Genomic DNA, 25,265 nt, shown 5'->3' with positions numbered 1-25,265 from the left:
CTTAATTCAAAATTTCAGTGTCTCATTTTTTAAAATTTTACAGTAATAAACTAGCATTTATAACATACACAAAGTTGGAAGAAAAACCCAACAGAGCAAAATGTGAATGATCATGACAATCATAAGTTGTATAATGAACCCTTGATCAATTTTAAACTGTAACAACTTCACATGGTAATGTTAATTGTATCACTCTCAAAAAATGTAGTAATACATCTCTGATCAATAATGTTCAGGTAACAAAAGATGAATTAATATATCTCTAGTCAATAATGTGTTAAGGACCTTTCTGCCTTTTATCATGTAAAACAAATGGACTCAAGTATCTATGCAATGACCAATCAGTAAACATATGTCCTAGCCCAGTTTCTGACAGGGCTGATAGGATCTATTCTTTGAGTTCAAAAAATGAAGAGTGATTTCCTGTCTCATTCTGTAAGGTCAGTATCATCTTGATATCCGGACCAGTCAGTGATATCATAAAAAAGAAAAAACTCCAAATCAATATCACTTATGAATATATTTGTAAAAATCTTCAACAAACACTAGCAAACCAAAATCAGCATATAAAAAGGATTATATACCATAAATAAATGGAATTTGTCCCAGGAATACAGAGTTGGTTCAACAAAGGAAAATCAGTCAATGTACTACATCCAACTGATAAAATAAAGGGGTAGGGAGAACACATGACCACCTGAATAGATGCAGAAAAAGCATTTGACAAAATTCAACATTCTTTTTTTTTTTTCCCCAACGTTCTTTAATGATAAAAATACTCAGTAAACTAGGAGCAGAAGGGAACTTCTGCAGCTTGATCAAGGCTTCTATGAAAAACTCACAACTAACATCATACTTATTGAAAGACTGGAAGCTTTTCTTCCTAAGAGGAAATTAGACAAGGATGCCTACTCTAATCGCTTTTATTCAACATTGTACTGGAGGGGTCAAGCCAGAGCAGTTGAACAGGAAAAAGTAGTAAAAGGCATCCAGATTGGAAATTAAGAAGTAAAACTGTATTTGTAGATATGATTTTGTAGCCACAGAAACCCCAAAAGAATCCACCAAAAATCAAGATATAAATGAGTTCAGAAATTTTTCAGAATAAAGATCAGTATACAAAATCAGCTTTGTAGTGGCAATGAACAATCTGAAAATGAAATTAAGAAAACAGTTCCAATTACAATGGCATCAAAAAGGGTAAGATTCCTGGGAATAAATTTGACAAAAGAAAGATGCTCAGACTTGTACACTGAAAACTATGAAACATCATTGAAAGACATTAAAGAAGACTTAAATGAATGGAAAGACATCCTGTATTCATGATTTGGAAGACTTACTATTTGGGGTTTGTTTGTTTGTTTCTGCACTGGATGTCTGCAGGTTTTCTCTGACTGTGGCTACTCTCTGGTTACAGTGCACAGGCATCTAATTGCAATGGATTCCCTTGTGGCAGAGCACGGGCTCTAGAGCACTCAAATTGTGGTACACAGGCTTAGTTGCCCTGTGGTATGTGGAGTCTTCCCAGACCAGGGATCAAACCTGTGTCCCCTGCATTGGCAGGTAGATTCTTAACCACTGGACCACCAGGGAAGTCCTTACTATTGTTAAATAGAGAAGCATTCCCCCAAAATATTTACAAAATCAGTACAACTCCTATCAAAATCACAGCTGCCCTTTTTTTGTAGAAATTAACAAGCAGAACTTAAAATTCACATGGAAATGTAACAGTCCCAAATGGCCAAATACAATCTCAAAAATGAAGAGAACTGGAGGATTCACACTTCCCAATATCAGAACTTACCACAAAGCTACAGTATTTAAGACAGTGTGATACAAGCAGATAGATAGACATAAAAATCAATGGAATAGAATTGAGAGTTCAGAAATAAACCGATATATTTATGGTCAGTTGATTTTCAACAAGGGTGCCAAGACATTCAATAGGAAAAGAACAGTCTATTCAACAGATGGTGCTGTAGATTGGTTCAAGGTGGTGGAGCAGGAGGACATGTGCTCATCTCCTCCTGCAAGAGCACCAGAATCACAATTAGCTGTTGAACAACCATCTACCGGAGGATGCAGAAATCCACCAAAAATAGATACCCCATGTCCAAAGACAAAGGAGAAGCTGCAACAAGATGGTAAGGAGAGCTGCAGTCACCATAAAATCAAATCCCATACTCGTGAGTGACTCACAAACTGGAGAACAGTAATACCAAAGTTCTCCTACTGTTATGAAGGTTCTGAGACCCATGTCAGGCTTCCCAGCCTGGGTTTCTGGCAAAGGAACTAGGAATCCCCACAGAAACTGACTTTGAAGGCCAGGGGAATTTGACTACAGAACTTCCACAGAACTGGGGGAAACAGAGACTCCACTCTTGGAGGGTACAAATAAAATCTTGTGTGTGCCAAGACCCAGGGGAACGGAACAGTCACCTCAGAAGACTACCTGCTTAGTGCTGGAGGGTCTCCTGTGGAGGCGTGGGTTGGCCGTGGCTCACTGCAGTGATGGGGGCACTGGCAGCAGCAGTCCAAGGAGGTGCCCCTTGGCACTTGAGCCCTCTTGGAGTTCACCATTAACCCGAGCTTATAGACTCCAGGGCTGGGTCACCTCAGTCCAAAAACTGCCAGGGAGGAGTGCAGCCTCACCCATCAGCAGACAATCAGATTAAAGTTTTACTGAGCACAGCCTTGCCCACCAGAGCAAGACCCAGTTTTTCCCACCTCTAGTCCCTCCCATAAGGAAGCCTATACAAGCCTCTTAACCTCATCCACCAGAGGACAGACAGAATAAGCAAAAACTACAATCCCACAGCCACCACAACGAAAACCACATCATAGAAAGTTAATCAAAATGAAAAGGCAGAGGTTATGTCCCAGATGAAGGGACAAGATAAAAGCCCAGAAAAACAACTAAGTGAAATGGAGATAGGCAATCTTCTAGAAAAAGAATTCAGAATGATAGTGAAGACGATCCACAGTCTCAGAAAAAGAATAGAAAAGATGCAAGAAATGTTTACCAAAGACCTACAAGAACTAGAGAATAAACAAACAGAGATGAACAATGCACTGGAAGGATCAACAGAAGAATAACTGGGAGAAGAATGGATAAGTGACCTGGAAGACTGAATGGTGGAAATCACTGCCACAAAGCAGAACATAGGAAAAAAAAAAAAATGAAGACAGCCTAAGAGACCTCTGGGACATTAAATGCACCAATGTTAGCATTATAGAAGTCCCAGAAGACAGAGAAGACTCGAGAAAATATTTGAAGAGCTAATAGCTGAACACTTCCCTAACATGGAAAAGGAAATAGTCAACCAAGGGCAGGAAGCACAGAGAGTCCCAGGCAGGATAAAGCCAAGGAGGAACATACTGAGACACAGTAATCAAACTGACAAAATGTTAACAGCGACAAGGGAAAAACAACAAATAGCATACAAGAGAACTCACATAAGGTTATCAGCTGACTTCTCAACAGAAACTCTATGCCAGAAGGGAATGGCACAATGTATTTAAAGTGATGAAAGGGAAGAACCTACAACCAAGAAGACTCATTCAGATTTGATGGAAAAATCAGAAGCTTAACAGACAAGCAAAAGTTAAGAGAATTCAGCACCACCAAACCAGCTTTTTAACTAATGCTAAAGCAACCTCTCTAGGCAAGAAACACAAGAAAAGCAAAAGACCTACAAAAAACAAAACAATTAAGAAAATGGTAATAGGATCATACATATTAATAATGACCTTAACTGTAAATGGATTAAACGTGCCAACCAAAGGACACAGACTGGCTTGATGGATGAAAACATACGCATGTCATAAGCATTTCCAGTTACTACATCACTCTACTTAATCCCCTAAATTGTATGTAATTATTTTATATTGTTAGGTTAGTCATGTTTCCATTATGGCTTGCAATTGTAATTATCTTTTATTTTTGTCTGGATATTGATTGTGAAAACTAATAAACATCTCTTACTGTTGTGATTATGTAACTGTTATTCACTTAATACCATTAAATCATGACGGTCAAAAAAAAATAATAGAACCGTATATCACCAAAATTACCATGTAGTAGAAAAACCTGTAATCACTTTTTAAAATCCAGATGCACATTACTTGGAATTTTTTGACAAATACAAATACCCAGGTATTGTTTTTTTTCCTCCAAAGCTCTGGATGTGACTCCAATTAACAGCTATCTTTAAAAAGAACTGGATTATATAATGATCTTTTACTTTTATCTAGTTTGTTTCCTTTTTCTATTTCATATTCAGTATTGCCATTTCATTTAGTTTATGTTTTCCAATTTCTCCTCTGTTCTTTCTCAATATCTAGTATAGTAAGAAGGCTTTTGTGTGTATATATATATATACATAATTATATATATACAATATATATAATATAATATATAATACATTATATACATTATATACATTATATACATTAATACATTAATACATTATATACATTATATAATGTATATAATATATATACAATATATACAATATATTATATATATATAATTATATATATACATAATTATATATATATAATATATACATTTTAAGAAACTTGGGATCCTATTTTTGCCTAGCTAAAAATTTTATGACATTTTGGTTTCACTTGTTTGACTAAGTATGAGTAGAATGCTAGATTTCTAATTTATATTCACTTAAAACTTTGATATAGTTCCACTTTAGCATCTCAGTATTACTGCTAAAAGTCTAGAAAGCTTATTATCTTAGTGATTTTTTTTTTTAATGTGAATGAGGGTTGAAACTTCTAATCCAATTCTGAGAATATAAAAAAAATACTATGTTTAAAAAAAAAAACACAAGAAATTAACATGTGATACAGTAATAACTACAGATTTTGTTCAAATTTCACCAAATTTTATGCTAGTGTCCATTATCTGTTTTCATACCTTATTTAAAATTCCACATTGTATTTAGTTGCACTGAGCAGCTTCAGCTTCATGCAACAAATTCTGATAAATTCTTTTCATTTTTATTCTACTACAAATATTTTTCTAATTTTCCTTGTTACGGCTTCTTAAAAACACCCATCATTTAAAAGTAGACATTTAATTTCCAAATAACATGGGATTTTGTTTAAAGTATTTTTAATATTAATTTCTCATTTTGATACTAATTTCTCATTTAAATGTTTTCTTCTCTGCAATCACCCTCTGTTTTTTTTTAGTCTTTTAACTTTATTGAAGCTTTAAGTGGCTAAGTCAAAGGTCTCTCTTGGTAAATGTCACCTTGCACTTGAAAATATGTGGGTTATTTTTGAGTATCTTTTGATTTTGATTTCTAACATAATTCTACAGTGATAAGAGAACAGACTGTATGATTTCAATACCTTTAGACCATGAAACTTTTGCACCTTGTTATGTCTCTGGATATGTTCCAGTGTCTCCTAGTTTATAGTGTACGGGAACTGGAATAGAATTTGTATCCTGCTGTTGTGTGAAAACTGTATAAATTTTAATCATGTTGAATTGGTTCATAAGGCTTTTCAGGTCTACTACATCCTTCTACTTTTCTGTCTTGTCATTCTGTTAATTTTTGAGTGTTTGATATTGAAACTCCAATTAAAATCTTAATTTATCTACTTAAAAAGTAATTATAATATATAGTAGAACTATATGTAACTTTGTATTTTCCAAGTCTCCTGTAAATGTGTTGCCTTACTCCCATAATTTGAAAAAGATAAAGTGGGGAGAACAAATGGTCCTGGGATAACTAAATAACCACACACAAAAGAATGAAATTGGTCATCATATATAACTTTGTGCTCAACTTGCTAATATTTACTCATGTGCAGAGTATTTTTCTTTCCTTGGAAATGAAAATAAGTCAAAGGATGTTGACTGGATTACATTGATTTAATTATATTATTCTTACTATAGTCAAATAAAAGTTTTTAAAATAATAACTTAGAAGTCATATTGGGGATTTTAACTATAAAAGTTCTTGCAAAAGAAGAAAAAGAATGAAATTGGAGCCCTGCTTCACACCATACACAAAATAACTCAAAAATGAATCAAAGACCTAAATGTAACAACTAAAATAACCAAACTCTTAGTAGTAAACATAAATATATATCTTCATGGCTTTTGATTAGACAGTAGTTTCTTAGGTACACACCTAAAGCACAAGCAGCCAAAGAAAAACCTAGATAAACTGAACTTCATCAAAACTTAAAACTTGTGTGCTTCAAAGAATATTATCAAGAAAGTAGAGACAAATCACAGGAAGGAAATATTTGCAAATCTTTATCTGAAAGTTTGGTATTCAGCATTTATAAAAAACTTTTCCAACTCAATAATAAAAAGCCTACAAAATAAAAAGATCTGGGACTTTCTTGGTGGTTCAGTGGTTAAGAATCTACCTGCTACTGAGGTTCAAGAGGGAGGGTATATATGTATACCTATGGCTAATTCATGTTGATGAATGGCACAAGCCAGCACAACATTGTAAAGCAATTATCCTCTGATTAAAAAAAATGTTTAATATTTTTTAAAAAAAGAATCCACCTGCCAATGCAGAGGACGTGGGTTCAATCCCTGGTTCCAGGACGATTCCACATGCTGCAGGGCAACTAAGCCCATGCACCACAACTACAGGAGCCAATGCTTTCTAGGGCCCGTGTGCTGCAACTTCTGAAGCCCACACACGTAAAGCCTGTGCTTCGCAGCATAAGAAGCCAGCACAATGAGAAGCCTATGCATCACAACAAAGAGTAGCTCCCACTTGCCATACCTAGGAAAAGCCTACGTGCAGCAACAAAAACCCAGCACAGCCATTCATTAACTCATTAATTAAAATTTTAAAAGATTTACAAACACTTTATCCCAGTATTTTTATCCTAATAGGATCTTTCATAGAAAAAAAGTTTTTAAATTTGATGAAGTCCAGTTTACCAATTTTTTTTTGGTTGCTTTAGGGATCCTATCATACTTCTGGTGCCTCTGGATGTCCAGTTGCTCCAACACCATCTGCTGAAAGGCCATCCTTCTACCATAGAAACACTTTTGCACCCTTGTCAAAATCAGTTGGCTATCTGATAAAGGATTCGTGTCTAGAATATATAAAAAACTCATACAACTCAAAGAGAAAAATTACCCAACTAAAAAAACTGGCAAAGAATTTGAAAAGACATTTCTCCAAAGAAGGTGTACGAATGGTCAATAAACACATCGTTAGTCATTAGGGCAATCCAGTTCAAACATAAAGTATCTCTTCATACCATCTAGACTGTATATAATCAACAAGATATAATAACCTGAAGATATAGAGGGATTGGGGCCCTCATACACTGCTGATGGGAATGTGAAATGGTTTGGCCACTTTGGAAAACAGTTTAATAGTTCCTCAAGAACTTAAACAGAGTTACCGTATGACCCAGCAATTCTACTCCTAACTGAAAACTCCAAGAGAATTGGAGTTTTAACAGATGCTTGTACACTGATGTTTCGAGCAACATTATTCACAATAGCCAAAAGGTAGAAACAACCCAAGTTGCCATCAACAGATGACTGGATAAACAAAGGTGGTATATTCAACATAACAGAATACCATTTTGCCATTAAAATGAGGTGTTGATTCACGCTGCAATATGGATGAGCCATGAAGGTGTCATTCTAAGTGAAAGGAGACAAACACAACAGACCACATGTTGTATGATGCCATTTCGTGATTCCAGTCCATTTTGAAATGACCAGAATAAACAAATACATTAAGCCAGGAAATTAATTAGTGGTTACCAGGGGAAAAGGCAGAATGGATAGTGACTGCTTATTTGTTGTTGTTCAGTTGCTAAGCAATGTTCACCTCTTTGCAACCCCATGAACTGCATGCAGCACACCAGGCTTCTCTGTCCTTCACTATCTCCTGGAGTTTGCACAAACTCATGTCCATGAAGTTGGTGATGCTATCCAACCATCTCATTCTCTGTTGCCTCCTTCTCCTCATGCTCTCAATCCTTCCCAGCACCAGGGTCTTTTGCAGTGAGTTGGCTGTTCACATCAGGTGGCCAAAAGTATTGGAGTTTCAGCTTCAGTATCAGTCCTTCTGATGAATATTCAGGGTTGATTTCCTTGAGGACTGACTGGTTTGATCTCCTTGCAGTCCAAGGGAATCTCAAGTCTTCTCCAGCACCACAATTTGAAAGCATCAATTCTTTGGTGCTCAACTTTCTCTGCAGTCCAACTCTCATATTTGTACATGACTACTGGAAAAACCATAGCTTTGACTAGATGGACTTTTGTCAGCAAAGTGATGTCTCTGCTTTTTAATATGCTGTCTAGGTTTGTTACAGCTTTCCTTCCAAGGAGCAAGCATCTTTTAATTTCATAGCTACAGTCACCATGTGCAGTGACTTTGGAGCCCCCAAAAATAAAGCCTCTTACTGTTTACACTTTTTCCCTTCTATTTGCCATGAAGTGATGGGACCAGATGACATGATCTTATTTTTTGAAGGTTGAGCTTTAAGCCTGCTTTTTCACTCTCCTCTTTCACCCTCATCAAGAGGCTCTTTAGTTCCTCTTTGCTTTCTGCCTTTGGAGCGGCATCATTATCTGTATATCTGAGGTGGTTGATTTTTCTCCTGGTAATCTTGACTCCGGCTTATGAGTCATCCAACCCAGCATTTCACATGATGTTCTCTGCATATAAGTTAAATAAGCAAGGTGACAATACACAGCCTTGATGTATTCTTTTCCCAATTTTGAAACAATCTGCTGTTCCATGTCCAGTTCTAACTGTTGCTTCTTGACCTGCATACAGGTTTCTCAGGAGGCAGGTATGGTGGTCTGGTATTCCCATCTCTTTAAGAAATTTCCACAGTTTGTTGTGATCTGCACAGTCAAAGGCTTTAGAATACTCAATGAAGCAGGAGTAGATTTTTTTCTGGAATTCCCTTGCTTTCTCTGTGATCCAGCAAATGTTGGCAATTTGATCTGTGGTTCCTCTGCCTTTTCTAAAGCCAGCTTATAAATCTGGAATTTTTTAGTTCATGTACTGCTGAAGCCTAGCTTGAAGGATTTTGAGCATAACATTGCTAGCATGTATAGTGTGTTAGTCACTCAGTTGTGTCCGACTCTTTGTGACTCCATGAACTGTAGTCCCAGGTTCCTCCATCCATGGAGTTCTCCAGGCAAGAGTACTGGAGCAGGTAGCCATTTCCTTCTCCAGGGAATCTTCCCGACCCAGGTCTCCTGCAATGCAGGAAGATTCTTTACCATCTGAGCCACCAGCTAGCATGTAAAATGAGCACAGTTGTACAGTAATTTGAACATTCTTTGGCATTGCCCTTCTTTGGGATTGGAATGAAAACTGACCTTTTCCAGTCCTGTGGCCACTGCTGAGTTTTCCAAATCTGCTGACGTACAAATTAGATAGTGGTGATGGTTGCACAACTCTGTGAATATATTAAAAAAAAAAAAAAAAACTACTGAATTGCTTCCCTGGTGGCACAGACAGTAAAGAATCTGCCTGCAATGCAGGAGACCCAGGTTCAATCCCTGTGTCAGGAAGATCCCCTAAAGAGGAATTGGCAACCCACTCCAGTATCTTGCCTGGAGAAGCCCATGGACAGAGGAGCCTTATGGGCTACCGTCCATGGGGTTGCAAAGAGTCAGACACAACTGAACTGACTTAGCATGCACTGAATTGTATGCTTTACAGGGTGGATATTATGGTGTATGAATTATATCTCCATTTTAAAAGAAGGAGTGAGAAAAACAGTCTCATTGAAATACTGCAGAATAAAGCTCATTTGCAAAGTACAATCTATAAATTTGTAAAATTAGTTTGACCCTTGAGGGAACTGCTAAGTAGTCAGATCTAAGCTTTTCTCATCATGACTGCCCTTGGCTTTTGGTCACCTTTAGCACTTAACATGTCAGAGTTTATCTTGTTCTTTTTTTTCAAGTGACTATGGTTTTAGAATATTTTTAAAAGAACATAATAGCCATTAATAGTAACTCCATTTGAAAAGGCTACAAATCTAATTTTGGATTCTGGGAAAATAACCAAATAAAAATGAATGACTCATCCAACATCTTGCCCTTTGGTAGGATCAGCACTGAATCTCTACAGGGCAGAGCCAGCAGTCCTCACAGTGTTTGTTGTTTTTTTTCAGAAGGTTATGCCAGGAGGAAAGCTGGATGTTAAGGCCAGAGGACCTGTTCACATAGTGTAGGAGGTGGGAACATCATTCCCCCTTTACAGATGGGAAGCTGAAGCCCAAAAGATCATCCCAAGACCAAAACTCCTAGTTTCTCATCTTTACCCACAGCTTGTTCTTAACCTTCCTCCAGAAAGCAAAAATGGGCTTGAAAATAGTGTTCCCGTCACTAAATTTAAATATGAATAAAAACTGGTAGAATGCCTTCCTACCTCCTCAGGCCTGCCCCCAACCTGATGACATGATGACAGTCTCAGGTGGAGGGAAGGAGAGGCACATAATATCCTTACCCTGCAGATGAAGGAACAGAGCTTGAGAGGCATCATGATGGCAGAAGTCACACAGCTTGGGTGTCCAAACCAAGGCCAGCCATCTGTCCTGCTTTCCTCCCTGCTCTTGTGCTGTGTCAGCAGTAATCCAAGTCTGAGAAGACACTTATCCATTCTCCTCCTCCTGTGAAGATCTTATCTGCTACATACGCAAGGCCCTGAGAGTTCTGTGGAGAAGGGTGATGGAAGACCAACATTCATAGCACTACCCACAGGGCACAAAGAGCCACATGTCCTGTCACAAAACCTACGAATATTGGATTATATATTATAGGTTAAGAAATGGGTGACAGGGAGGCTGGTCAGCAGTCTGGACAAGAAATGGTGATGGTTTAACCAGGATCCCTGGAGATGGACAGGGAAGCAAGCAGGGAGGAGTTCAAGCTTTGGGCAGATGAAAATGTTTACAGACCTGGATCCTCAGCCAGGCCTGGCCACTCACCAACTGCATTGCCTCTAGGCAACATGGTTACTGCTCTGAGTTTCCCCATCTGTAAATTGAGTAAGTGGGACGATATTTGGTGTCCCTTGGCACTGTTAAGTGCTCAAGAAGTAGTGGTTGGAACCCATCATCTGGTTTGAATAAGGCTTCTTTCCAAGCAGTTGAGGCTAGCCACCTATCAGAGCAGTCCTGGCCCCATCTGCACATTTTGCTAAGTTTAAATTCAGTGACTCTTCAATCACTTTTTATATGACAAAGACAGACACTGACAGGACAGTGTCAGAGTAAGGGACCCCAGGAACTACAAGAGGCATATTACTGAAGGCTGTGCTATGGTTTACAGATTCCACATTATGAAGAGCAGAAAAAGGAGAGCCCCAGCACCCTCAGGATCCGAGCAGTCCTTTCAGGGGCTCTACTGCTGGGTAGGCAGAGCATTTCCTACAGAAAGTCAGCTCCTTGGCACAGCACAAAAAATTAAGTTATGTTCAGTCTATCTGATACAAAGAAACCTAAGTCAGACTCTTCCGATGGACTGAAGGAACCTGCCCCTTGCTTCCCGTCTTCTCTCATCTGCCCTCAAATTTTGAGATATGTGCAGGAAGAGCAGGAGACTCTTCTTCAGAAGGCCTTGCCCATTTGATCCTGTTTCTTTCATTCAAAATACTTGTGGGATACTGGAAGTCCCTTCAAATGGCTGGGTTTCAGGGGCCTGCACTTTACATTGGCCTGGGGAGTGACTTTAGAAGATACTTTGCCTCATCTGCAAATCTGTCTTTCAGCTCTGTGCAGTGTGTCTAGAAGACTTCAAGCCTCGAGATGAGTTGGGGATCTGTCCATGTAAGCATGCCTTCCACAGAAAGTGAGTATTAGCATGGCACTATTTAAGAGGACCTGAGCTTGAGGCACATTGACCAGCTCACCCATGGGCTTGGGGCAGCACCGGACAAGCTTGATGACTCATGACTGGTTTATGATGGAGAAGGCTGAAAGCACCTTACTGAGTGGCGTTTGTATTTATGTGTGTGTGTGTGTGTGTGTGTAAGTGAGAGAGAGAGACAAACAGACAGACAGACACAGACATTAGGAGGGACCAGGGTAATGGCAATGTGACTACCAAGGCAGGACTTAAGGCAAGAGTCAGACAAGCCCATACCTCCTTGGAGACCCAGGCTATAAAAAGCTATTTTACTGGAACTTTTCAATAAGAATTTCCTTTCCTAAAAGTTTATTTTAATCAAAACCATAATTATTTTAAATCAAAATAAATGTCAGTGTAAGTAGTAGTGTAGGACCATCTCTTCCCCCTTCCTACAGACATGTTTAATATTCCTCCCTCTCTTACAATTTTATGTTTTGTATGTATACTAGAAAACTTTATTCCTCCTCCTTCCCACCATCCTCCTCAGTGTACTTCCTTCTTTAAGAAGTCATGGATGACTGAGGATATATGCTGACTGTAGCTTCTTGGAAAACTGGAGTCTCTGGGTCCTCCAGAGAATGAAATGCATTCTCCACCCAGTGGTAGAACTCTTCAAGACCTGGCTGTTCACTCTACTCCCCAGATCTGGGTTTCCAAAATGTTCAGCATGTGAGGTGTGTGGGCAGGTGGTGCCACAAACACGGGACTGACGTCTTGCCTCTTGTGGTGTCTCATTCTGTAGGTGCCTTATTAAATGGCTGGAAGTTCGCAAAGTATGTCCACTGTGCAACATGCCAGTTCTGCAGCTGGCCCAGTTGCACAGTAAGCAGGACCGTGGACCCCTACAGGGGCCCCTCCCTGGGGCAGAGAACATTGTATAGCTCACCACAAGGACCAAACTGTTGCAGGATCTGGGAGGAGCAGAGCTGGAAGGAACACAAGTGGTCTCTGCGTTGACTGCTCTACCTAGGGCGCCAGCTGCTGCTTCCTTTGTCTCCTGAAGAACTCTCGGGCCAGCCAGGCTGGGAACCCAGACTTCTGGGTCTTGTGACAACCAAAGTGCTCTGACACTACCCCGTGCCAAGAGGAACGGATGAGCCCGCGATCTGGTTCAAGAAACCTCATGAGGATCTCTTGCTAACTCCATTACATTCTGTCTCCCAGACACTCATCTCCACGCCAAGGTGAATCTTTATCAACCAGAAGGGAAGACAAACGCAAGTGTTCCAGAGGGGAACTGAAGGCAGGTCTTTAAAGCCCCTACCCTCCCCCCACACACACCCTGGGGACACGAGCTTCTCTGCAGACCCTGCACACCTTTGTAGCAGCAAACCCTCCCAGCAGCCTCTAAGCCAAGTGAAAACAGCGGTTACCTCAGCCCAAGCACAACCGGTTGCAATGCTGGAGGCAGTGCCAACAAGGCTATTCACATTATGTCCTTTGATAAGGCCATCTTGGCAACCCGGGGGCTTGGTTACAACAAAGCAGCAGTACCTGCCACCACTGATTCTTCCTCAAGTTCACAACATTTGCTTATCAAATCATCTGAGCTAAAAACAGATGTGCTTGGAAAGGTCTGGTCAAAAGCCATTTCCTCGTATTTCCCCTCCTACTCACCAATGAGGCACAGCCAAGCCACCATCAGGAGCCCCAGCAGGGGATGGGTCTCTGAGCCCATGCTGTCCCTGTATGACCCAAGGGCCCCAGGGTGCTGCCCACATCCCCACATATACAATGTGGCTCCAGTGTAGCTGCTAGTCTTGGCCCACTGCCCCCATAGGAAGCTGCTGTGAGCCCTTCACATGGCTCTGAAAAGGCGCATCTCTCTGATAATGGCCAGTCCTTCTGGCCTTGCTGAGCTGAGGATGCTAACCCCTTGCCTCTCCTTGTCCTGCCCTCTGTTCTCTTCCCTCCCTTCCCTTCCCTATCTGTTTCTTCTTCAAGAGAAAATGCCTGTCGTTGACATTTTAACTATTTAAAGCATCCCAGATAAGATCCCTATGGAATTCTGAAGCCAGGGATGCACTTGCAATTATAAATAGTTTTCAGGAAGCTCCTGCAGGGCTATTCATCATTGTAGTGTGCCTCAGTATTCAGACTTAACGATAACTGTCGTTATAGGAGAAAAACGCATGCTGCTCTTTGGTTCTTTCTGTCTTACTTTTCTAGAAATGACTGAGTCTAGCAGGATTCATGACTACTTTATAAGTTCACTATGTGAAGCAGCACTGGGTCAGACATAAAGTTCTTTTCCACAGCCCTGCTCTCCACCTCCTTCCATCATAGAGGTGGACTCCTCAACAGTGTTGCCTCTGCTCCACCCCACCAGGTGTGAATAGGGGCAGTTTCTCATTGGAAATACAGCGTGTATGACATGGAGCGAGGGGGGAGGAAACTGTACTCTGTTCATGGAATGTCTCCAGGAATATTTTTGGAATCTAGCCTCTACTGTCTTAGAATGGGAGAGGGAACCTGTCCTTGGCTCAGATGGCTGGGATCAGATGAGGAGGAAAATTCCCATTACCCTAGGAAAGTGCTGGGCAGAATCCAGTTTGGAAAATTACAAATCCATTGGTCAGAATTGGCTGTACCCTATGTGACCTATTTGTGGTATGCCAACTGGACTGCTTCTTTAAACAGGGCAAGGGAAGTGTGGAATATTTTTATATGAAAGCCTTATTAGCCTGTCTGGAACCCATGAAAAGAACTATTTGTACACTCCTACTTTCACCATTTCTGCATTCACTGTTTGTAGCACAATAGAGTTGAATGCTGGAAAGCACTCAGTTTACAGTAAAATGTTTTCAGTGACCAATGTCAGAGGTAGGCTTGCTTCTGGAATTGCCTCACCAACAGCCAACACTCACCATTTTCATGTAACAGCCTTGGGACAAATGTCACATCTTCCTTATGGAGTTCCAATAGGAAAAAGAATTTTTCCCTTCAGAGGAGGAATTCTTGTGTTCTGTGCTTGCATATTATTTTCATCTCACAGCTTTCATAGGATTTCAGGGTGTCAGTACCAAGGAAACAGACTCATGAAGTCCCTGTATCTGTAGTAATCTCAGCATTTGTGAATATGGAGGGCTTTTAAAAACTCAGCTCTCCCACTAAGGTGGGGCTTGACACTGAAGTGGTTGTGTTCACTCTGCTAGTAGTCATCTTCTCTTTCCTGGCTTAGTGTCCTACTGGAACATGGCCAGTGTCACCTGGTCAGTGTCACTCATGAGTTCTTATGCCTCTTAACACAAGTGTTTGCGCCCCACATCTAGGTCCTCCTCCAGGACTTAACTGGGCTGCACTGCTCTAACGGAGTGGCCAAGGTTTAACTTACATCTTCCTTTAATTGATTAAAATCAGTTTTGTGTGAGGGACAAGGTTAAATCCCCATTATTAAGGAAGTTAAAGATTCATTAATACTCTTTGATCAGGCTCACACCTCACAGTGAGACAGTGAGGCTGCCCTGTCCAGATCTATTTCCATGAGTTATTCACCTTTTATTAACCTGTGTGAGGACTCTGGTCCGCTTTTGGGCCGCTGGCAGGTGACATGGTTTTTTAACTTGGTCTTAACATGTCAAGCAGCCCAGAGTTGGGTGTGGCTTGTATACCATGGGCTAGAGGAGAACTTAGCCTCAACTTGACTCCACAGGTAGGTCAATCATTATCTAGTTGTTACTAGTGGTACAGCTGAGTTCAGCTGGCTGCAGGAACAGGAAGCAAAACCAGCCTGACCCGATTCCTGGCTGACTAGGTACAGAGATTTGGTCAGGCCAAGAAAGTAATGGTCAGATAGGAGCAAGTGGCCCATGGGGAGTTCAGGGCTGAGGGATACTGAGGACCTCCCACCATGGCTAAATGCCCTGTTCTTAACAAAGATCCTTTCTTTCCACATCCCTGTTCCAAAGCCTATCATCTTCATGGCCTGATTCCACTCTAAGTTACGTTAACAACTATAGTAACTGTTTGTGAGAGGTTTTCTGGGAATTATGAAATGCACACAGGGAGACATCCCCAGAACTCTGGACAAAAAGCTGCTCAGGTTTTTTCAGTCACCCCCTTGCCACTCACTAGCCATGTGCCTTTCTCCTAGCCTCTCAAAGCCCGTTTCCTTAGCTGCTCGCCCAGGAATGTGTACTAAGGGTGCCCCCACCAGCCCTTATGGGGATTGACTACCATGTCTGGAGCCCAGCAGGCAGGCCTGGGGGGGTCATAGGTGCTGGTGCTACTAGGTGACATCATCATGCTGGCCACATGGGACTCCCCTGTTGTTCTGATAGAAACCACCACAGCTGAGAGCCTCCTGAGATTTAGGGGCTCTCCGCTGAGCCCCAGTTCACCTGGCTCCCTCCCCTTTCCCCTCATCTGCCTCAGTCACTTCCATTTACCTTTGCCCACTGTGCTCCTCAATGTGGTTTCACTCAGTGCTGAATATTCCTTCTAAATTCTTTGAATAGGTAATCCCTTCACGTGGTTCACAAATCATAAAGTTAAGTTGTCCTTGCATTCCTGGACTCCAGTAAGCCAAGTTTCCCACCCCTTGAGTACACACTATTAGTTGGTTCCCTGTGAACTTCCAGAGTTCGTTCATGCATATACAACCAAGTACACACACGCGTACATGTAGGTATGTGTGTGTGTATGTGTGTGTGTGTGTGTGTGTATATATACACACACACAGCTGACTCTTTTAACAACACAGGTTAGGGGTGCTGAAACCCTGTACAGCCTGCATGTAACTTGACAGTCAGCTATCCACATCTGTGGTTCTGCGTCTGTGGATTCAACCAACCTTGGACCGTGTAGAATGTATTTATTGAAAAAAAATCCATGTGTAAGTAGACCTCAGTTCAAATCCATCTTGTTCAAGAATCAACTCTATGTGTGTAATTTTTTTCTTTTTCCACTTCTGTAATACCAGACAAGTACTACTCAAGGACAATTCCTAGTCATGTGGGAAGACCCATCCCAGAAGTCAGAATATCTGTAAAAGGTGAGCCCAGAATTGGGGGATATTTTTGGAATCACATTCCTTTTGAATAAGGCATATTTTCCACTGATTGCAGCATGATGAAATCTCCGTTTCCTATACAAATCGAACTACAGTCCCTCCCTGACCCTAACCACAGATGCCTAAATAACAGAGAGCACAAGCTTTTTTTTTTTTTCCCTCCTTTTTCTCCTTCCCCAATGTGGGATGTAGGATCTAGTTCCCGGACCAGGAATTGAACCCGGGCCCCCTGCACTGGGCGAGCGAGGTCTTAGCAACTGGACCACCGGGGAAGTCCCCAGCCTGTGGCAGGACACTCAGAGCAGCAGCACAGGCTGCAGGTGCACCCCAGCCCCCAACCCAGTTTCCAGTGAGGACCGACAGCCCAGCAGTGACATCTGGCTACAACTGTCACAGTTTCTTAGGCAAACCTATGTTTCTGAGGCAGGAGTTGGAGAAGCAGAAGGCTGAGCAATTCTTTTTGTGGGGCAGATGTCTCAAATGTTGCTAAGCAAATAGGTGGTCAGCTGCCTCATGGCTGAATGTCCATGTTCAAGTTTCGTGAACCTATTCCCTTTCCCTCCCCACTCTATGCACACACTAAAAAGCAAATGTTCCCACAGAATCTTCTCACCCAACATTTTTTTCCAGTCAACGAGAAATTACCCCACCAACAGTTTTTCTAAAAAGTTCATTCTTCCCTCTGCAGGAGATCAGAGTTAAAGCGACTTCCTCCAGGCAGCCCTTGGGGGGAGGGGCAGGGACCTGTGCCTCTTATTCTTTACCCACCTCCCCAGTATCCTGCCACCCACAGCAGCAGCCCAGGGATTCCCTGGATTAAAAGTGTAACTTAAGCCTGTGACCAGAAATTTGGAAAGGAACTATGTGTGAAACCACCTTCTATCGATGAACCTCTTTCATTATTAGTATTTAGGAATCTGAGCAAAGGAGATGAATGTGTCTGAATTCTGATGAAATCTGCAGTTGATAACTGGAAAATGCTGGGTCACATTCCTTTAGTATATAAGATTAATGAAGGCTCCTGTGTGCCACAGAATGTGCTTCCATTTGATTGGAACATGAGGAGGAAAATAGAGGGGCTTATTCAGTAAATCTGTTATTGTTTCAGTTCAGCTTTAGAGCCTGAACTGTTGTTGCAAGATGCAGAGTTTTATTCCACTTTTAGACCAAGCATCAGCACATGTGGCTTATCAACCCAGAACTCAGTTCTGTGGCTATAGAGTCAGGGGCTCCCTGCTCCAGAGACACATACCTACCAGTGTCAAGGGCCTTGGCTATACTTCGATGAAGTATAGCCCTGCAGTTCCCTGAGCTAGTACAAGCCTGGAAAATCTGCATCTCGGGCCAGGTGCACACCATCCCTCCATCCATCCTTCCATCTAAGGCCTAGAACAGAAGAATAAGACGGGGCTAGTGTTTCTTTCCTGATGATAGCTGTCTTCCAAGAAAGTGTTCCTGAACTGTCCTCTCTTGGTCTCTTGACAGATCTTTGCCAGAAAGAGGGGATATTAGTCTTGTAGTTTTAAGCCCACTGGGGTTTATTCACTAGATATTGTATAACTCCTTCAAAAAAAAAGTTTATGAAACGCTGAGCCTCAGGTTTCATAGACATGTTTGTACACTATGAATTCTGCAGCAGAATATTTTTAAACATTTGCAGTTTTTTTATAAGCTATATATTTTTGTATATTTAATTGCTATTTTAAAATCTTAATGCATTTTGCTAATTACTCGTTTAAAAGATAAAACATGCATGTAATTGACTTAAATGTAAATAAAAAGCAGATTTTAAAAATACTTTGTGCTGAGCACATACATACCCTTGGTCACCCACATCCCATTTAAGCCCATGTGGCAAGAGCTGAAAAGTCAAGGTAAGTGCTTCTGAACAAATGGGAATTGATCACCAGCAACAGGTGACTGACAGAGGAGCCAGCCTGTCTCCTTGTGGTGTGGGGTGCCAGTCAGGGCTGAGCAGTAGAGCACCAGGCCACAGCAAAGGAGAAGGCAGAGAGAGGTCAAGGGCTCCCTGCCACCCCTGGCCTCAGCTCCGGAGATGTGGGGGGACACAGTCAAGCAGTCTCCCAAATGTGGACGCCAGTACCCAGGAGGGTTGCAGTGGTGGAACCAGCCCACACCTCACTCCTCTAGCTATATCCCAGGCCTGGAGATACCAACTATTCTGCTGGAGGAGAAACAAAATCTCAGTCCAAAGCCATCCTGTGGCAGCTACTGTTTCTACTCACCAACCCTCACTCACTAGGACCTCTGCACAGCTCAGCTTTGGCTCCACAGATTCAGGGAAACTGCTCCCCTCACGGCCTTCCATGACCTGCAACCAAATCTGTGCCAACTCTGAAACCTCCTCCTAGCGCGGGTGCCTGGAGGGTTCCTCTCCCCTCCAGTCTCCTGAGCAACAGGCCCCCTGCACTAGTCCCCTCTTCAATGTTCTTCGCAGCCCTGTCCTTCTCTGTCCATCTCTTGTTATTCTCACTCTACCTTGGGATTCACTAAATTCCCACCTACATGCACATCACTGTCAGGTCTATTGTCTCCAACCTAAATATCCAGCGGCCTATCTGGCATCAAAATTCAGGCAGCCCAAGATCAAGTCCCCCCAGCAAGCCTAAGTACCCTCACAGAACCTCCTTCCCCCACTTCCAATCTCCACATCTCTAAACCCACTAAAGCACCTCTCTCTACCTGACCATACACTGCTCCCATCTTAGGCTGGCCACCTTCCTTTCACACCTACACCATTATTACAGCCACTACCACCCCCACTGCCTCTAGTAGGGGAGTGTGGGGTGAGACCCTCAGGCTACCCAGGCTGGCAGACTGGAAGGGGTAACTGCTGATGAGACAGGGCAGTGGTTTAGATCAGGGAGGTGCCTGTGGTGAAGGTTAAGCTTCCACGCATCTTACAAACTGGAGTTAAGTGAAGTAGCAGTAACTAGGAGAGGATGCTGGCAGAGGTTCAGGGGAAAGGATGGAGACATTTCTGTGTAAAGATGACCTGGAGATACAGAAAAGGGGGCAGAGGAAAAAGGCAGTCACTGCCTTGAGACAAGCTTAGAGGCAAGGACTGGACCAGACATGCTACCCTGGAAATCAAAATGAGTGATGTCTGCTTAAGTAGATCCAGGGTTGAGCCTGAGAGCTGGCAATCTGTCTTCAGTGGAGAATAAACTGACAGAGACAAAGTGGCCTAGAAGGTAGAAGGAAAAGCAAGTGTGGTCTGCAATGATAGAACTAAAGAAGATGAGAACATGAAATGTCCATCAGATTTAGCAATGAGATTCACTGTAGTAAAAGGATGGGCTAATCAGAAGCACAAAGTGTAGCCACAGAAGCAGTTTCTCAAGAGCAGGAAGTGGTGAATCCATGGAGGTGGAAGGCAACTGCAAGGCATAAGAGGAAAGGGGGCTCTGCTGGATCCTAATTGTGTGACTTTGGGCAGGTTCCTTCTTCTGTTAAATGGTGGGGATGACAAGGGCTGCGTGACACGACCCACAAAAAGCACTGGCACAGCCTCACGAACACAGTAGTAAGTGCAAGGAGAAAAGGCAGGACCCCATGAGGCCTAAGAGGCCAACCTGGGTGTCCATAGGCAGCAACCAGGCTTACTCAGGCTCCCTTCCTCTGCCCAGTGGAAGCAGGAAAGAGGGTCTGGGGTACAAGGGGCTTGAAAAGCATGACTATGGTACCAGTGAGAGGGTGGTGGCACTGACTCTGGTGGTCGTGGGGTAAGTTGGGGCTACAAGCACATGGTTGGAGTGGGCCGAAGGCAGAAGGACAGGACTGGAGGTGACTCAGGCTGAGGCCCAGGAGGGGCAGCAGCAGCAGAGGAAGCTGATCACATGGCCCTGGGCTGCAACTCCCATCCCCCAGTGTCCCTCCAGCTTACAGCCTGCACCAGCCAGCAGCACCACAACCGACACGTGCCCAGGACGTGTGCAAGGGTGGCCACCCTTGGGAAATGGCCCTGCACTGACCCCACGCAGGCTGTGCCCTCCGGGCAGGTGGGCGGGCCATGACTCTTGACAACAGCCAAGAGGGAGGGGACTGCGGGGTCAAACTCCCTCCTCCCTCGGTGGTCCAAGCCCACTCTCCTGTGCCCCTCTGTCCCTTGGAATATCACCTACCATATGTGGTCCCTCCCAGGCCAGTCTCCTGGCCTGAAGCCAAGGGGCACAGGGAGGCCAGAGAGCCTTGGGGTTTCCTTCTGTTTCAAAGGCTGCTTTACATAAAACCTTCATTGCCTTCACCAGGGAAGCAGGCACCAAGTAATACCAAAATGAGATACAAATGTTGTTCTCTCTCCAAGGAGGTTTTTAAATCATTTTGCACAGCAGAAACAAAAAATTCAAAGTCAACCTCCACCAAGACTCTTATCTAAAAATCCGCCTCTCCTCAAACAGCCTTTTGAGCCTCCCACATACAGCCCCTCCACTATATCCAACTGAGGCAAACTCCCAGGCACTTTCAGGCAAGCACAAGGGGAGGAGCAGAAGCCCCGCCCCGTTCTCCATGGCTAATTGATGGACAGCTCCATTCTCCCCTTTCTACTGGCCTGCAATAACCAGATTCCCCCCATTCCCTGAAAAGACGTCAATACTAGCAGCCCTTTCTGTTTTTTCTGTCTGGCCCTTCCAGATATGCTTTTTCTACTAGCTTACTCACTTCTGTCACATCCATAATCCATCCAATACCCAAGGAAATCCTGCCCAGGGGAGAAATCCTGTCATCCCAAACAGACCTTCCCCGGATCTAGTGGAACCTGGAACTGCCCTTCCAAAAGTAGCTTGTTAAAAGTTACAGGCACAGAATTAAGAATTCACCTACCCGATAAGTCTGCAGAACCTTGAAACATTTTTCAATGTTCACACAAGGCCATACACACAAAGTTAATGCAAAGATGACGCTCTCCAAGGCCACACTGACAAAAGTGTGATTAGACTGTAATACAGAGTTGCTTGCCTTATATTTACCAAATTCAACAGGACACAAAACCAAAGCCAGCTGAACAAAGAACAGCTCTCTCCTGAAGTGGCTCCACTGAGTGATGCTGAATTTCAAAAGTACACAGCACGTTGAACAAAGCTATACTGAAGAGCAACTTAAATACAGAGAATCCTCACCGACATGGTCCACTTTTTTTTTTTAATGCATATATATTTCCTTACTGGTTATTAGTTCAGACTGAATTTTTAAGAATTTATCTTGATGACTTATAAAAATACACTTGTCCTTTCTCGCTTTGATTCAGGTAGTACACAATCATAAAACTGAGTAAGTCTTAAAAAAAAGAGTCCATCCACAGATCCCATTGTGGAAGGTTCCAGGAACCCCTCCCCAGGTAACAGTCAGGGGATCTTCAATAGCTCAAGGAGTGCTCCAACAGCTCCAAAATAACCCTGAAAGCAAAAAGAAAGAAAAATAAGAGCAATTCTCCTTAGACTTACTTATATTACCATAAATATGATTACTAGTATTAAAGCCAACACGGCCCTTAATTCCTGCCACTCATTTCCTGATGCCCATTTTGCCAACCCCAAGGCCAGCAGAGCAGTTCTGAGGAGCTCCCAGGCAGGTGAGGGCACCCTGGCACATCAGACCAGAGCGCTCAGCGAGGGCTCCACAAGCTCTGAGGCCCACAGCAGCCATTACCTCTGGTTAAGAGACAGGACCTGGGCCGTCTCCTGGGGAATGAGGCAATGAGAAGCAATGGGGGCCTGGAGGATTTCAAGATAATTCCAGAATGAAGGGAAGATGAGACATGAAGTGCAATGGAGCAGGAGCCAGGACAAGTCACAGAGGGTGAGGGCCCTGCTGGGCTGGAGGTGGAGAGCAAAGAACAGGGTGGGATGGGTTCAAGACTTGGCCTGAAGAAGAGAAGGAGGGTGGCAGGGAGGTTGAGGTCCCTCCCCCACATCCCGTCACACCACCCCTGAGAACAAGGACACAGGAGCAAGAGATGTGGAGAGCGAGGAAGGGGGCTCCATACAGGATGTGCAAAGCTGAGGTACACACCCACCAGATGTCTAGATCTGGAGCGAGGCAGCAGCCAGCAGGATCACAGAACCCTCAGGCAACACGTAGAGAGGCATGAGGTCAGAGGAGCAACATGTGAAGAACAGAGGCACTGGGGGCGGGGGGGGAGGCAGAGACGTGAGACAGAGAAGCAGCGGCTGAAGGAAGACCATGCTGGACCACCTCCTGAAGTAAGCAGTCGAGGTCAAAAACAACCAAGACATGAATAAATTTAAAAGAAAACGAGACAAAACCCATACTGGCAGAAAGAAACTGCCAGTAACAATCAGAATAATCGTACAATGATACAGAATCTACCAGTCTCCAAAGGATGTGATCACACAGTAAGGCAGTGTGAGAGAGAAGTGAATGCAAAAGGAGCATGGGAAGATCCTGAAAGACCTGCTGTGGAACAGAACATATGACAAGACTCTGCAGTATTATAAATAACTAAGGTTCAGATTCCTCAAGCTTTTCCAAGAAAAGCTTCTCCAAAGAACACGCGGCCACACAAGAGAGGCCTGCCCTTTCACTCTACTTCTTGGCTTAAAAAAAAAAAAAAGCAGCCACAAGAATATACAATAGAGAAAAGGCAGTCTCTTCAAAAAGTGGTGCTGGGAAAACTGCACAGCTATGTGTAGAAGTATGAAATCAGAACACTTCCTAACACCATACACAAAGATAAACTCGAAATGGATTAAAGACCTTAACCTAAGACCAGAAACTATAAAACTCTTAGAGGAAAACATAGGCAGAACACTCGATGACATAAATCAAAGCAAGATCTTCTATGACCCATCTCCTAGTGTAATGGAAATAAAAACGAAACTAAACAAAAATTAAATCTTCTATGACCCATCTCCTAGCGTAATGGAAATAAAAGCAAAACTAAACAAAAATTTAAAAATTAAACTTAAAAGCTTTTGCACAGCAAAGGAAACTACAAACAAGGTGAAAAGACAACCCTCAGAATGGGAGAAAATAATAGCAAAGGAAACAACTGACAAGGAATTAATTTCCAAAATGTGCAAGCAACTCATACAACTCAATATCAGAAAAACAAACAACCTAATCAAAAAGTGGGGAAAAGACCTAAAAAGACATTTCTCTAAAGAAAACATACATAGCCATACCCATAAACAGATGGCTAAAAAACACATGAAAAGATGCTCATCACTCATTATTAGAGAAATGCAAATCAAAACTTCAATGAGATACCTATCACCTCATACCAGTCAGAATGGCCATCATCAAAAAGGCTACACACAATAAATGCTGGAGAGGGTGTGGAGAAAAGGGAACCCTCTTGCACTGTTGGTGGAAATATATATTGATACAAACACCATTAAGAACAGTATGGAGATTCCTTAAAAAAATAGGAATAAAATTTCCATATGAAATCCCCTTACGAGGCAAATACCCTAAGGAAACCAGAACTGAAAGAGACACATGTGCCCCAATGTTCACTGTAGCACTATTTACAATAGCTAGGACATGGACTCAACCTAGATGTTCACCAACAGATGAATGGATAAAGAAGCTGTGGTACATATATACAATGGAATATTACTCAGCCATACAAAGGAACACATCTGAGTCGGTTCTAATTAGGTGGATGAACCTAGAGCCTATTATACAGACTGAAGTCAGAACGAGAAAAAACAAATATTGCGTTTTAATGCATATATATAGAAACTAAGAAGGTGGTACTGATGAATCTATATGCAGGGCAGCAATAGAGACGCAGATGTAGAGAACAGACTTGAGGCCAGGGGGTTGGAGTAGGGGAGGAGAACAGGACAAATATAGTAGCGGTGAAACATATACACTACCACATGTAAAACTGCCAGTGGGAGTCTGCCGTATGACTCAGCTCAAACTGGTGCTCTGACAACCCAGAGGGATAGGAAGTGGGGGGGAGGTTCAAGAAGGAGGGGACATACGTACACCCATGCCTGATTCATGTTCGTGTATGGCAGAAACCAACACAATACTGTAAATCAATTATTCTTCAATTAAAAAGAAATTTCTTAAAAAAAGCAGCCACAAACGTGTTACGACAAAGTCAGAAACTGTAGGAGGACACAGCTGAGCAAGATTCAGCAACACTCAGAAACCCTCAATTCTGCCAGAGGACAGAATTCAAGGGTGTTCACTTTATTATTATTATTAAATTTTTTGGCCATGCCCTGCAGCATGCACAGACTTAGTTCCCATTCAAGGAATTAAACCAGCACCTCCTGCAGAGGAAATGCAGTCGTAACAGTTAGTTACACACTTTTGTTTTACGTGATTTTCTATATCTCGGTTTTAGTTTACAGAAAA

At 42.5% G+C, this 25,265-nt stretch overlaps 2 protein-coding genes across 5 annotated transcripts in view; one reads left to right on the top strand and one right to left on the bottom strand.

Moving 5' to 3' along the window:
* The window catches only part of RNF24 (ring finger protein 24), a 105,109-nt gene extending 88,337 nt beyond the window's left edge, over positions 1-16,772 (top strand). For both annotated transcript variants that reach the window (XM_020877075.2, XM_070472378.1), the window contains exons 5-6: positions 11,757-11,836; positions 12,639-16,772. In XM_020877075.2, the coding sequence (XP_020732734.1) occupies positions 11,757-11,836; positions 12,639-12,777 (219 nt within the window). In that variant the 3' untranslated portion in view covers positions 12,778-16,772. The remainder of the gene's footprint in view (positions 1-11,756; positions 11,837-12,638) is intronic.
* A 5,100-nt stretch (positions 16,773-21,872) lies between these two features.
* Positions 21,873-25,265, bottom strand: part of PANK2 (pantothenate kinase 2) — a 29,523-nt gene continuing 26,130 nt past the window's right edge. For all 3 annotated transcript variants that reach the window (XM_020877070.2, XM_020877073.2, XM_070472377.1), the window contains exon 7: positions 21,873-22,324. In XM_020877070.2, coding sequence (XP_020732729.1) covers positions 22,274-22,324 — 51 coding nt within the window. In that variant the 3' untranslated portion in view covers positions 21,873-22,273. The remainder of the gene's footprint in view (positions 22,325-25,265) is intronic.

Source organism: Odocoileus virginianus, chromosome 9, assembly GCF_023699985.2.
Source record: "Odocoileus virginianus isolate 20LAN1187 ecotype Illinois chromosome 9, Ovbor_1.2, whole genome shotgun sequence".
Lineage (NCBI taxonomy): Eukaryota > Metazoa > Chordata > Mammalia > Artiodactyla > Cervidae > Odocoileus > Odocoileus virginianus.
Note: the sequence above shows the minus strand (reverse complement) of the source record. Positions and strands in the feature narration are given on the sequence as shown.